General features: G+C 44.5%; 1 protein-coding gene and 1 long non-coding RNA gene across 2 annotated transcripts; one reads left to right on the top strand and one right to left on the bottom strand.

Moving 5' to 3' along the window:
- Nucleotides 1–7,213: 7,213 nt before the first annotated feature.
- LOC115249162 (uncharacterized) lies at nucleotides 7,214–13,618 on the bottom strand. The gene is made up of 3 exons (XR_003887864.1): nucleotides 13,591–13,618; nucleotides 11,129–11,207; nucleotides 7,214–7,460 (listed from the first exon to the last, which is right to left on the bottom strand). It is a non-coding gene; the product is annotated as an uncharacterized lncRNA (long non-coding RNA).
- foxl2l (forkhead box L2-like) lies at nucleotides 11,754–13,416 on the top strand. The gene is made up of 2 exons (XM_003963226.3): nucleotides 11,754–11,868; nucleotides 11,986–13,416. The coding sequence occupies exons 1-2, from the start codon at nucleotides 11,804–11,806 to the stop codon at nucleotides 12,896–12,898; spliced, it is 978 nt and encodes a 325-aa protein (XP_003963275.2). The 5' UTR covers nucleotides 11,754–11,803; the 3' UTR covers nucleotides 12,899–13,416.
- Nucleotides 13,619–13,666: the final 48 nt, after the last annotated feature.

Genomic DNA, 13,666 nt, shown 5'->3' with positions numbered 1-13,666 from the left:
TGGCTGGATGTCAGCTTGAGTTCCACTAGTTAGTAAAATGCAGAGCTCTTCCATTTAACTGGTTAACACGAGGGCCACACCCCAGGCTACGGTGTGGGTCAAAGGTACACATCTCATGCATACCAAAGTGTCAGGACGATGCTCTCCCTTGCTCACTTTTGTGTCGTCCCTGCCGCACAGCAATAGCAGCTAAACTGCCATGTGTTTGAGTCAGAGGATCTAGTTTGTATTGGCGAGAGGGCTGCACATTAAGACAACACGGAGGGAGAACAGGCATTTGAAAGGGCCTGTGAATGAGAATCAATTAATTTTCATTTACCTCCATTAGCACTGGGTGGCAATTTGCATCCGTGAACCCAGTGTTAGACTGGCAGTAGCCCTTTTTTAAGTTGAGGGAGTAGACCACATTAAGCTAATGATGGGGGGCAGAGGGAAAGACAAAGGGCAGTATGTGTGGTAAGGGAGGTCTGGCCGTCCTCTTTTCTCATTAGCACCACAGTGCTCTGCTCTGCTGTCACACACTGATTTCTCTCAGGCAAATCATTAACCACCGGCTGGGAGATGAAAAATATTCATCCTCTCGAGCACCTACACACTTTCTGTGTGTAGAACACTAAAAGCTGTTGTAAGGATTCACATCTTCTCCGCATCTGTTTTTCCAGAAGAGCTACAAGGAGCCTCCTGGAAAACCTGGAAAATGAGCAACTGTCACAGAACAGAAAAGAAGGCCTACAGACGTGTGTAGAATCATCACTGAAATGATGACGCAGCCATCATTTCATCAACTCGCAGGTTGCTGGAGGTTACACGAAAGAACTATCAATCACTGTCTGACTTTCACGTCTTCAAAATCCATATTACAATGTAAAATATCTCATAAAAATCAAATGTGCAAAACTAAGATGAGTAAAAATGAATAATATCAGTTAAATAAGGGAATCAGCCATTAAAGAGCTCAATCTTCTCCCTAGCAACATATGGTATTCACATTGAGGGGGGGAAAAGGACAGATGTCACTAAACATGCTGGAAGTCTGCAGATTGTGTGTAAGAATGTACAGAGTTGGGCGCGGAGTGCACAAGGAGCGTGGCTACTATGTAAAAACTCACAGATAAAAGGCCCAGACAGCCTGTTCTGGAATCACAGGTCTGAGAATTTATCCTCTCTGCAAATGTTGACCTCAGAGAAAGGTTGAAATAGGGGGATGACGCACCGGAGTCTCGCCTCCACGTGTAGGGAGGAACCTAGACGGTATGAAATGGAGCGGAAGGTAACAGCAGAGAAGGGAATGAAAGGAAGAATGGAACAAGGGAGTAGACAGGGACACAGATGTGACATTCCACTAACAATGAGAGAGACTGGTTTAAACTGTGCAGACATCCCATCCTGGTTAAAGCTGTCTCCCAGCTGTTTAGTTCACCCATCTATTAAAAGTGATATATTTCTTATTGTCCACTCAAGAAGAGACAGGTTTATCGGGCTTACAAGGAGGACGCATGAAAATGGAGTTCTGACTTGAAAAGGGCTTATAAATCACCTTTCCTCTTGCTGGAGGGGACCTAGCACCCAACAATAAACAACAGACTTAAGTAGTCGCTTCAGACTTTATTCATCAACAATTGAATCAATCAACAGCAAAAATAAAGAAATAAAAAAATCAAAATCAAAATCTTGAAAAGGCATCTGAGCTCCAGAGGGCCACCTGCTTGCTTGCTTTACATTGATGCGCAGACAGATATTGAAGTGACCTCCAGCCCTTTCCTGTACTCGGGCAGCCCCCTTCTTAAACAAAGCATATATAACAAGAGGAGAGGGGAGAAATCAGATGGCTTAATTGTTCCCTGACAATTAGACCATCACTCAAGAAGACACTGAGTAACCCAGAAAAAGTGGCCGAGGGAGGAGGTGACTGAATAAAGAGATGAAAGAAGAGGGCACTAAAACCCCCACTGAGTGAGAGGGAAAGAGGGAGAGGGTCTTGCTATTGAGGCTCTGACATGGCAAAAGGAGCAAAGAGCAGTTTACAATCCTGTACAGTGCTGTTCTGCACCATTAAGTGGCATGGAGGGCAGCCGTGGGACAATAGGCTTCTGTCCCCAAAGAGAAGGCCAGCAGCTCCAGAGGAGTCCTCCTTTTCAGCCCATATGGTTGCGGCCACCTCGCAGGATGCTCCGCTCGCTGCGGCCGCCTGCTCGGCATCTGGACACACGAGGTCTGCTGTCTCTGCCGCTGCAGCATGAGGGAGAGCAGCAGGGTCTCCCTGGTAACACCGCAGGGATGCACAAGGATCCCAGGCAGTACTCAAGAGATTAGGGAAAGGAAGTACTTGTGGATGGAGAGAAATCCCAATTTTGTTGGATTTAGAGTCACAAAACCCCCACAGAGCAAAATGCCCCGATGAACACGAAACAGAGGGGGCAGAATTAGCCCCATGCAGATAACAAGCGTGGTTTATTCAGGAGAGCCTCACAAAAGCAATAATCATGGCAGGGTAAACTGGCCAATAATAACAATGGCGTTGGTATTTGTCAAGATTGTGAAGATTCTCTGCATCCCTTTAGAGCTGAGATCTTCTTCCAGCCACAGAAATAAATGTTAAAGATATATATATTTTTTATAAGCAAATTCAAAAAGAGCAGAAGCCGACACGGAACAGCCGCGACTCTCGTCCCGTTTGGACAGTTGGCAAAGAGCCGTCAGAATGATGTATTATAAAATTGCTGCCTGACTTTCAAACAAGCGACCTGCTTTCACTCCTGGCCTGGCTTAAACAGAAACCCAAACAGTACAAAGGAGAGGAAAAAAATATATAAGGAGGAGAAAAGAAGCCAGGAGTGAGGCTGGAGGAGAAGAATCTTTACAAGTGTTTACCCTCTTTCTGTTGCCGAGCTGTGGAGCAGTAGCCTACCGTATCGAAAGGCTGTGCCTGATCCAGGAAGAATGGCCTCGGCCTGTAGGGTCAGGGGTCACTAACTCTGCCATTGTTTCCGACAGAGCGAGCACACTCCAGCTTTTCTCCAGCTTTCAAAGGCCTGTGATGGGGGTGGAAGGATAGGCCTGAAAACACTGGGTCAGGACCGGAGACTCTATGGTAGCAGGCGAAGACAGATTTGGACTCCAAAGGTTAAATGAGGAGCGAAAGGTTCCTTCTGTCCAATTACTGAGGGACAAATGCTCTCCCTGACCCAAGAGGGTCAAAGTTCAGCGGAGCTATTGGTAGTGGCACACTCTGGCCTTTTGAGGATCAGATGAGATGAACCTCCGCTGTTTATCTAAGTGACACCCTCACCAATAGGAAAGGTATAAATAATTCAGGGAGGTTGTGTGGGGCCATTTAGCAGAATTAATTTATAGACTTGTGATGGGTCAAGGGCTGGCATGAAAGAAGATCCCAAAATGTGTGTCATATGCTCAAACACAACGATCAGTCTTGCATAGTTCCATCTTGAGTGAAATTCTCTTTCTTGCAGCCGTTCTCATAATCACGTGCCTATTGCAGGCTCCAGCAGCATTGGTGGTGTTAATACCTGCTACTACAAAAGCCCAGCGGAGCGGCATGGTGGGAGCTTCGCATATCCGGAGAGGGCTGGATTAGACCGTTCCTGGTCCACTTCCTCCTGAGCCCATGGGCCGCCAAGGATTATGTCGGTGAATTTAATCATCTCCACTTGTTAGGTTAACAAGCAAAGTTCAATGATGTTACAAGATCCAGTCCTTTCTCTTCTGGGCCGCAGCAGCGTTCCTACAGAGAGTGACCCTGGAGAGAAACATATACTCGCTCAACGGCACAAAACACATTATGTGTGCAAGAATTGAACTGCATGTTTGACTGATTTTGCTGGAAAAACGACGCCCAAAAAAAGACTCGAGCAAAACTGCAAATCCAATCTATTCTCTCGTCTGCCCTGCTGATGCCACTTCTCCATCCTCCTCGCTCTGCTGCAGCCTTGCGATCACAGAGCAAACCTCAAAAGATGTTGAAGGGCTGGTGTTGAAACAGAACTCTATACTTTGACTTTTTAAAACAAAGCTGAGTCTCTTAATTATGCAGACCCACATCCCTGTGAGTCACAGCCAGGTCACTGCCCAAAATCTCAGAAAATCCAGAAATGAACCCTGGAACAATGAATCAAAGGTCCTATGAGCGTCCGCCTGGAACTAACTGAGATCCATGAAAGCATTAAATCTCTTCCTCTGCACAATCCATTTAGCATGGCTCTGCCACACTCCTCCAGGGGGGTGCTTGTGCTGGATACCAGTCATTGCACCAGGGGAATAATTTATGCACCCAGCGGACCCAGTATTTGTGTGAGTGTGCTTGCCTCTGTTTTCTCTGAGTAGATGTGCGTGTGTGGTGTATGTGGAGGATTTTCCTCTTTTCTGGGACACCGCAGGTCCTCATGAACCAACATAAGCCTGTTGGACACACATCAGTGGGGTGAAGGGACGTCACTAGAGGTGAACCGGGCTCCCAGGGTCTTACAGGCCCTTAGGAGGAGCAGGATGACCTTTAATCAGGGATCAGGTGCTTGGGTTGCAGCTGGAAGACCACAGGAGTCCTGATTATATTCGAAACACCCCCCTTCCCCTCCAGGTCACACCCCCCAGCTGGCTGTCCACCTTGAGCCAGGACACTGACATGGCAAGATGAAGCACTCAGTGCAAGCATGAGGTGTACATTTATGATGAAGCCTCAAAGTTGATCTCCAAGATCTTCATCCACCCACTGAAAATACCATATATGGTCCAGAGACTCTACATGTTCAGGATTTTATTTTATTTACCACTCTTCCAAATATTGTGCATCTCACTGAAAGATCAAAAGCAGCAAATCAAATATTTTGGCATTCATTTAGCGAGGGAAAATTGGCCAAACTTGCAATCGTTGTCATGTGTTGGGTCTGTAAATCAGCACTGACTTCTCAACTGACTTCTTTGGAGTGAGAACTGACGATATCTTATGATGCCATCACAGCATTGAGACATTCTAAGGGAATTTCTTGAAAAAGGAGGAGTAACACTCCTGAGCTAAAACAGATCCATGATATTTACCACTCAGACATCGTCGGTATGCTAATAAAAGCAGACATTTTGTGCCACATCTTGGAAACCCCAATAAAGCTTCAAGGTTTTCAACCCATTGCCAAGGTCTGGAGAACCAGTTTTCCACAGAAGGTTGTCAGGGCGTGTCTAAATCAATGATGCTATTTTGGCCACGGTGGAAAATACATTTGATTTAAATCTGTTGGATGTACTCTCCGACACACACGCCCTAGGGTGTGTTTTGGACATAGCATGCAACGGACCAGTCAAACTCCCATCTTTCATCCCTACAGCTGCGTGGATAACGCTGTCCAGTGTGGCCAGATTATATGAGCAATGTTAAGGCACATCGGTACATCAGTACAAGTGCATTTTTATCTCTTGGATTGTTACATTGCGAGCTAAGTATCCACACCTTGTGCACCTGCTTGGGCATGTATTGCTAACAACTGCTTTAATCTAATGATCAGCTGACTTTGTTTGATGTAATATCTTATTTAATCCTTGAGAATCCAAATCCGCCCATGCAAACATGCCTACAAATGCCCCTTGTTTATAGATGATGGAATGGTATTAGGGGGGTCCCGCAGCATTAGTATTATTATTGATAATAATGTTATTATTCCTATTTTTATTAGTATTTTTGTTATTGTTATTAGAAGGAACAATAATAATACCCACAGCCTTTCAACCACACACACCTTGGCCCTGTAGGGGAGTCAAGCCCCCCTCCTATCGGCCACCCCAAGGATTAGCCCCCTACCCCCTCGTCTCCGCTCATTGCCATCCCCTCTTGCCCTATTATCATATTTGATCCACGGCTACCCCCCTCCCCCTACCTTACATATTCACCCTCCCACATGCACCACCAGCAAGGCATGCCCCCTTTTCTATGACTACTCTCAGGAAGAAGAAGAGGAGGATGAAGAGGCAGGGGCTTTCATGGTGAACAATCTGCCAGGGAGATGAAGAATGAGCGGGCACTCAATTAAGGGCTGCCCATTGAGCCCGCGGAGTGAGCCTGAATGCGGGCCCCTCCAAAGGAATGGAGTCCCATGAATAGATTGTGGGCCTTCATGAAATATTAAAGAGCGGACGGATTTCCCACAATATTTGTACACCTCCCTTTGTGGGGATTTCTCTCTCCATTGAGCCTGAAACTGTTAACACATCCGCTCTGAAGCGCGGCCCGCAGACTGTGCTAAAGAGCCTCATGGTCCGAGCGTATAATGCTCCCCACCGTCACCTCTTTTTACCCCTGCTGCCCTTGTCTGTCTCCCTTTATTTTATCTTTCCTTCTCTATCTGTCCATCCTTTGCTCTTTCCTCTCCGTGTTCCTGCCCGTGAACTATTCATGGAGGGGATTACAGCGGTTTTAATGACCACCTGTCTTTCTTCCACTACTGTATTGTGCCATGCCAGGCCAAGCAGCAAGCATTCCCTCGTGGTATTAAGGGGTCATATTGCTAACTGGTGATCCTTGTCTCCAACAACCCTTCCCTGACAGCCGAAGCCACCCAGACTTCCCCTCCATAATTAATAACCTCAGTCCTGTCATGAGACAAAGACCAGCCTGCATTATTGGTGTAATAAATTCTATAATTCGGGTGGACAAGGCCATTTTTTCACTCTGTATGTCTGTCTCTCTCTCTCTCTCTGTCACACACACACACACACACATACACACACACACACACATACACACACACACACACACACACACTGAGGGGAGCTATAGAGACTGTGGTCTGTGTAGTTAAGTAGGTGGTTAAAGCACCATTAGCATCAGAATGGCTGCATATTCCTGCCATGAGTCAACATTAGTTCATGGCGGAGTTGAAGACTTGAGGTCGGGCAGCAAACTAAATCTCTCGCCGCGACTCTGAAGTGTACTCAACTCACGGTTTGATTCCCGTGGGTCAAGGCGAGGGTCATCGTGCAAATGAATATAACGAGATGTGGTGGATATACAGACTGAATCAAAGCGCATTATATTTCTGTCTTTGCTACAGGAACTTCCTGTATGTTTGTCAGTGCATGATTGCGTAAAATAATATGGGGTTTCTTTAGCCTGTAAATAAATAATATTGAGGATAATGATTATTTATGATTGAGTACTGAATAATTACTCAGATTACATGTATAGGAATGGAACGTCAGGGTTAAAACTGATGCAGTCTTTATCATTTCTGGGTCTCTCAAGAAAATTTACTGTCTCTGGCAGAGAAAATGTATCAGACACATCATGAAGGGGGGAAGCTCGTCTTTTTACAGATGATGTTTTGACATTTTAAGAGTTTGACTAAAAGGATTTATTTCACGACGGCTGGATTTCATTTGACAACTTTAACCAGTAGGGATTTCAGAACTTCCTCCTCGTGTCTTTTAGAGGTCCATCGTGTTGGATTTGGCAGCACCTAGTGGTGAAAGCACAGATTTCACAATGAGTGAATCTTCAGTCAGGACAAAGTTCAATTTTACACCGCTGCATCAACAAAACCAGAGGTTTGTTGTTTTGTTTTAGACATATTTCAAAATTACCTCTGAAATTAAAGTTAAAGTTTTAGTTAGACAAATGCTATTTATTTTACTTAACATTCCAGGCTAGTGTGGAAACATGGTGGGACAACACTGATGCACTAGTGGAGAAGTACCCGGCTCAATGTCTTACTCACTTCATGCTCCAAAGTGTTCTAAATACGGATATTAACATTCAAGCATGTTTATGCTCTTTAAAAAGCCTTTTAATGCACATCAGAAACCAGAAGTAACAATAGAACGTTATCTTTCTAAGACAAAACGAGTTCCTCTGTTCCACGAGTTCCACTATCACTTGCTTTTACATTTAAGACATAACTTTGCATTTTCCTTAGGATTTATATGTAGTAATTCCTCATTAGAGACTTGATTGGAGCATGTTTTGTGTGGAACAACCTCATTAATGGGATAATCTCAGCAACAGATTCTTGAAAACATTCCAATTTGCAAGCGGTGATTTCACTAGATGTGAAACCTTTAGTTCCTGCCAGGTTCTTAGTTTATCTCCTGCAATCTGATGTCTGAAGGGCGTCACAGAGGGAGCATGTGCTGGGAAGAAGCTCGGCCGTCCATTCCAACAGATCCCCAGCTGTGGAGCACATGGGAGCGCAGCCCTCTTGGTCTGGCCTCCATATGTTGAGGTCTGGGGTCCAGGCTGTCAGCATAGCTCCAGTACACGGAGGGCAGTTGGGGGGCACAAGAGAGGCGGGGTGGGTTCTTGGTAGATGTTGGGGAGGGCAGCTGGTCCACCAGCATTGTACCAGGAGGACAAGAGCTGAGCAGGGCCCAGCAGGAGAGTGGGGGCCTTTTCTAAAGAGCGATCAACTGGAGCTCCTTTTCTCACACCCTGCTCACTTTATCCCGCTCTGTATCTCCTCCACACCCTCCGTCTTTCCTCCATCCTTCCTTCCTTTATTCCTCAGATTGATACACTGGCTGAAATGTGATTTTCTTGTGTCTTTCTTTATGAAATGGCATTCTTGCCCTTCCCGCATCCCACCCACTTGTCCAACAAACCTATTCTCCACTGGAATTTAATTGAACCACAGTGCTTTGTTTTTTTTAGCCATCAAGAGCACATCAAAGTCACTCATGAGAGGAGGCATTAAAAAGACGAAGGGGCCACGGACAAGACAAATCTCTTTGGCTTTTCCCGCACACAATGCTTCTCATTTGAATTTCCCCATATATTGCTGATCACCATTCAGAATGGTGCCCCTGATGAAGTGTTGTTTTTGTGGTTTCTCGCATGAATTCCAAAGCCCCCAGGGATACATTTTGCTTTTTGTCTTTGACTTCAAAGCTATCTGAAATGGGACGTGTCGGAATGACGAAAATGAAGGGTCGTTGGGTCCAATTCTGGGTGTTGTTTACCAACGTTCACACCGAGCATCAAATACGGAGTCACCACAGGGCACAGCACAACACATTTCTCAAGCTCTGTTGTTTTTTCAGACTGAATAAGCACAATGGGTCAAACATTCTTGCTAATTGTGCCTGGGTCTAACGAAGGCCCCCTTCTTTTGATAAAAAATTTAATTTATGAGATGCACCCTGCAGTGAATGAGTACATAAAGGCTCATCCAGTTTGCACCCTTGGCCCTCGTTTTAATGTATGATGTCAACGCATGCGGTTATGGGGGCAAGTTATGGGTGTACGAAGGCATAAAGCAGACATATTTCCTACAAAACAATCTGTTTATGTTACTTTTAATGGTTTGTCACAAATAAAACCAGCAAACCAATGATAAGATTGTTTGGTTCCAGGATATTACAAGTCGATTGTTTTGTGTTTATTTTACATGTTTTAGTATTAAGAATTTGCAGTCTTTCATCTTATGTGTGAAAGATTTAATATGTGTGTGTGTGTGTGTGTGTGTGTGTGTGTGTGTGTGTGTGTGTGTGTGTGTGTGTGTGTGCGTGTGGTTGAAATATCAGGTTGCACATAAACGGAAAAATAGACCCGCGACTGCATGACACAGCCTTGAACACTGCTCTTCTGCCGCCATCTAGTGGTTTTATGTAAGAATAGCATCTAAAATCTTTATCTCTTTAGCGGATTTATCAGCAGAATGGTTGAAATATCCATGTGGCAAGGTTTAATATTAATTATGAAACAAGCGTTTTGTGAAATATATAGCCCACCTATAAGAACTGAGTTTTAGGTATATGTTTAGCTGCATTTTAACTTGGTTACAACCACGTTTTAATTCTATTAGTAGTCTTTCCACTTGCCTCCACAAGATGGCAGAGGATAGAAAGAAATAGATCATTTGCAGTACAATACTGCTGCTACTACACTACATTCGATGTAAGATTTAAGAAATGATGCATTTCCTATTTAAATTCATTTAGAAATGTAGGTTTTTGCAAAAGAGAATAAATACAAAGAAGAATCAGACCTAAATCAAGGCTACAGCTGTGTCATCCACAAATAACTTCAAGTTGAGTCACAATCTATAATCTAATATACAACATACATTATAATTGTTGGCTGAGCAAGTGATCACAAGTGATACATTTCCATTGCATGCATTGTTTTTATAAATTTGACTACTGGGTGAGTTCATCAGAAGGTAACTGAGGTTAATTGTAATATAAGAAATGTGGAAAACACTGGATTCCTCAGAATGTAATCTGTCATCTCGGGAGTCCTTGTTATCTTTCTTTTATAGACAGAACAGATTTTATCTTTCAAAACTGACAGGAGAGCATAACAGTGTTGTCTTAACCTCAGGAGAGGAACGTCTGTTCCAACAGCTAAAACCTGTTTACTGTAGCAGATGCTGTACTCTGTTTAGAGGATCACGCCTCAGAATTAAAGGATGTGAAACGTGTCCGGGGTCAGACCAGTCGAGAACTGATCAAGCAGAACCCTATTGAATGAGCAATGCATTGTGGGAGCTGAGTGACATCATGAAGCCTGCTGGCGCTAAGAAGGGTATGATAGCGCTCTCATGGGCATGCGGACATGACTAATAGATTCCATCGTGCTGATAATAATGTCTTAACTGATCCTGGTGTGGCGATCAGGTGACAATCCCGTCACTGGGACAGGAAGTGATTTCTCTGAAATGGTGGTGTCCGCTGTATGAAGTAAAGAAAGCTGGTTTTTCAACACCAAAACAATTTTAAACATTAATTTAACCTGCTCTATGTTACCCTAATGAAATTAAGGTTATAAAAGAGAAAACAGAAGGTCAATTTTATTTCCCATTCAACCTCCTGCAGTCATATTATGCTAGTTTATATCAATCAATCTTTATTTATATAGTATCTGTTACAATCAAAATTGTTTCAAGGCGCTTTCCAGAATCCCAGGGCCTGACCCCAACAAGCAACAGTGGCAAGGAAACTCCCCTTTAACAGGAAGAAACCTTGAGCAGGCCCAGGCTCCTGTAGGGGGACCCTCCTGCTGATGGCCGGCTGGTGGAGATCTTTGCTAGATTAACAGGTTAGTGACATCCAAACAGATAGTTCACAGCAAATTCCTTTGGTGCACAGTTGCATGAGTCCAGAAGATTGAGTCGAACTGCCAGTGACAAACCTTCTAATGCTGACCAGAGATCAGGTCTTCAACGTCAACGTGAGATGTGAAACTGACAAAGAATTCAGGATCTTTCCATCTGGTTGAGACAGAAGGTGGCAGCGAATGCGTTAGCTTGTGAGTCATGGATAATATATTCAATTCATAATTCAATGTAATTAAATTCATGTTCTTTACAAAACAACAACAACTATGTAATAATCATTTAACTAACGTCTTTAATAATTGTAATAGTCTTTGACACACAGTGTATACTCAGAGACTTTATGGCTTACATTTTATGGCCACTTTCACATTCTGCTATTTTAAAATCAAACTAAAAATGATATCTCATATTTAAATGCTGCTGATATCTTGTAAAACGTTTCCTTGGTTTAGGCCAAAGAGGGAAAAACAATAAAAATCGCCGCACGCAATAAAACTGTTAAAATGTTGAGAATAGAGGCTGAAGCTTTAACAGTAATGAATAGACATTTATCATCTGATTTGATGTCCCTGGTGATCGTGAGGAAGTCGTGAGAAAGAAATTCCTGTCGTTCTTGGGTTGCCACACATTTTCAGATGAGTTTCATTATCAGCGTGTGGGAGCCGCACAGTCTGGAGAGAAAGCGTGGGTGCTCATTATCTGCCAGCCTTCACCTCAAAAAGCCCTCTACAGTATACATTTAATGTGAGATGAAGGCACTTTGTAAGGCTTTGAGATTCACCGCACTTCAAAACGAACATAAAAGTCTGCAGAGGTGATTTTAATCCTTCCTTCACATCCATGCGCATTGTGCACAACTAAAACCGCTGACATCAAGCACCTCACAACTTCTGATTTGTTTTTTATAAACATTCTGGCGACTCGTTTCAAGCTCGGCTACCCTGAAGTCCACTGAAGTGTCCAAAAGACCGTGGGAACTCGCTGAGATGAAACAATGCACCTGTGGGAGGAGTGCGCGCACCTGCGACGCAAGTGCACTCCCGTCCTATTTCTGCCCCGAGTGGGCGCGCAGTAGTTCTGGCCGCACGCACATGCACGTTGAACCCCCGACCATGGACGCAAGGGAGGAAACATTGGCCGAGCAGAAGGAGCAGCTCCTGGACATCAGCTCCAGCTCACCGGCCCTGAAGGCCCCAGATGCGCAGGACATCTACAGCCCGCTGAAGCCACCTTATTCCTACGTGGCTCTGATCGCCATGGCCATCGGTCAGAGCCCGGGCAAGCGGCTGACCCTCAGGGGCATTTATGACTTCATCACCACCAGGTTCCCGTATTACTCGAAGGATAAGAGAAGTTGGCAGAACAGCGTGAGGCACAACCTGTCCCTGAACGACTGCTTCCTGAAGGTGCCCATCAAGGAGACCGGCGGGGATCGGAAGGGGAACTACTGGGTGCTGGACCCCGCGTTTGAGGACATGTTCGAGAAGGGAGACTACCGGCGAAAGAGGCGGGTGAAGAGGCCCTGCAGACCCCCGAGTCTGGAGTCCCTGTACCTGCAGCCGTACGTCGGGGCCCGCTGGGGTGTGGCCCCCCAGCCCCCTGCATACCCGGCATCGCAGCTCTTCCACGGCCACACGCACCTGGTGTCCCCCACCGCCCCGGTGACGTCGTACTGTCCGCCTCACTTCAGCCACCCACCTTACGGCTCCTACCACCTCCACCCGCCCCCCCACAACGCGTGTCCCTACGGTGCCGTGACCCAGCCACTAAGCCCGGAGGGGGGGTCCGTTTCCATGGCTTGTAACTTCCAGCAGGTCAGCTCTTATGCTGTATTTGACATGTGAAGCTCACCGGCTCCATTATTTCAACGTCAGTTCTTTCACGCTGAATCGCTTGTTCGTTCTAAAAGTATTTTTGATACATTCTGTTCTTACTGTAAATGATTTTTTTTATTTGTTGGACAGTTCAGTTGTTGTAAGGTGAAGTTGTGACTCTGTTATTTATTTTATTTCTGGTGGGGGGTTTTCACCCTCACATTTAGCACTGACAACGTCCCTTAGTAAATTCTGAATGTTGGCTGATGTTAATTGACTCTGTGTTTAAATAAAATTGACTTTTGCCTCAAGATTTGATTCAGCCAAACTTGTGGCTGATTGCATATACAGTATTTGAGCACGGTCTTGTTTATTCATTTTGAATAACTAGAACATTAATTATCATCAATAAATGTTATCACTGCGATGCCAATGTTTGCTCTCGTTTTACAATAAAACGGTCTATGTTTTACAATCAAATTAGCAGCTTCAAGTTTCAAATGTGTTTATATGATTGTTTAACGCATGTCATAAAAGATATTAAAATAATCTATAAGCGAGTCTTGAAATTCAAGGCTTGAATCGATTTGTGTAATTAAAAACATAAAAAATGTATTTTGCACGAGGTTCTGCTTAAAACTGATTTTTATATTTCTAATCTGACATGAACTTTTACAAAACACATATTGCGAACATAAAACTACCATTTTCGATTGACTCACCTTTGAAGCTGACAATTGCGCGCGCCCGAGTGGTGACGTAGTTTCCGTTTCCGCTGCCCAGGCGTTAACAAAAGGG

Source organism: Takifugu rubripes, chromosome 3, assembly GCF_901000725.2.
Source record: "Takifugu rubripes chromosome 3, fTakRub1.2, whole genome shotgun sequence".
NCBI classification, from domain to species: domain Eukaryota; kingdom Metazoa; phylum Chordata; class Actinopteri; order Tetraodontiformes; family Tetraodontidae; genus Takifugu; species Takifugu rubripes.
Note: the sequence above shows the minus strand (reverse complement) of the source record. Positions and strands in the feature narration are given on the sequence as shown.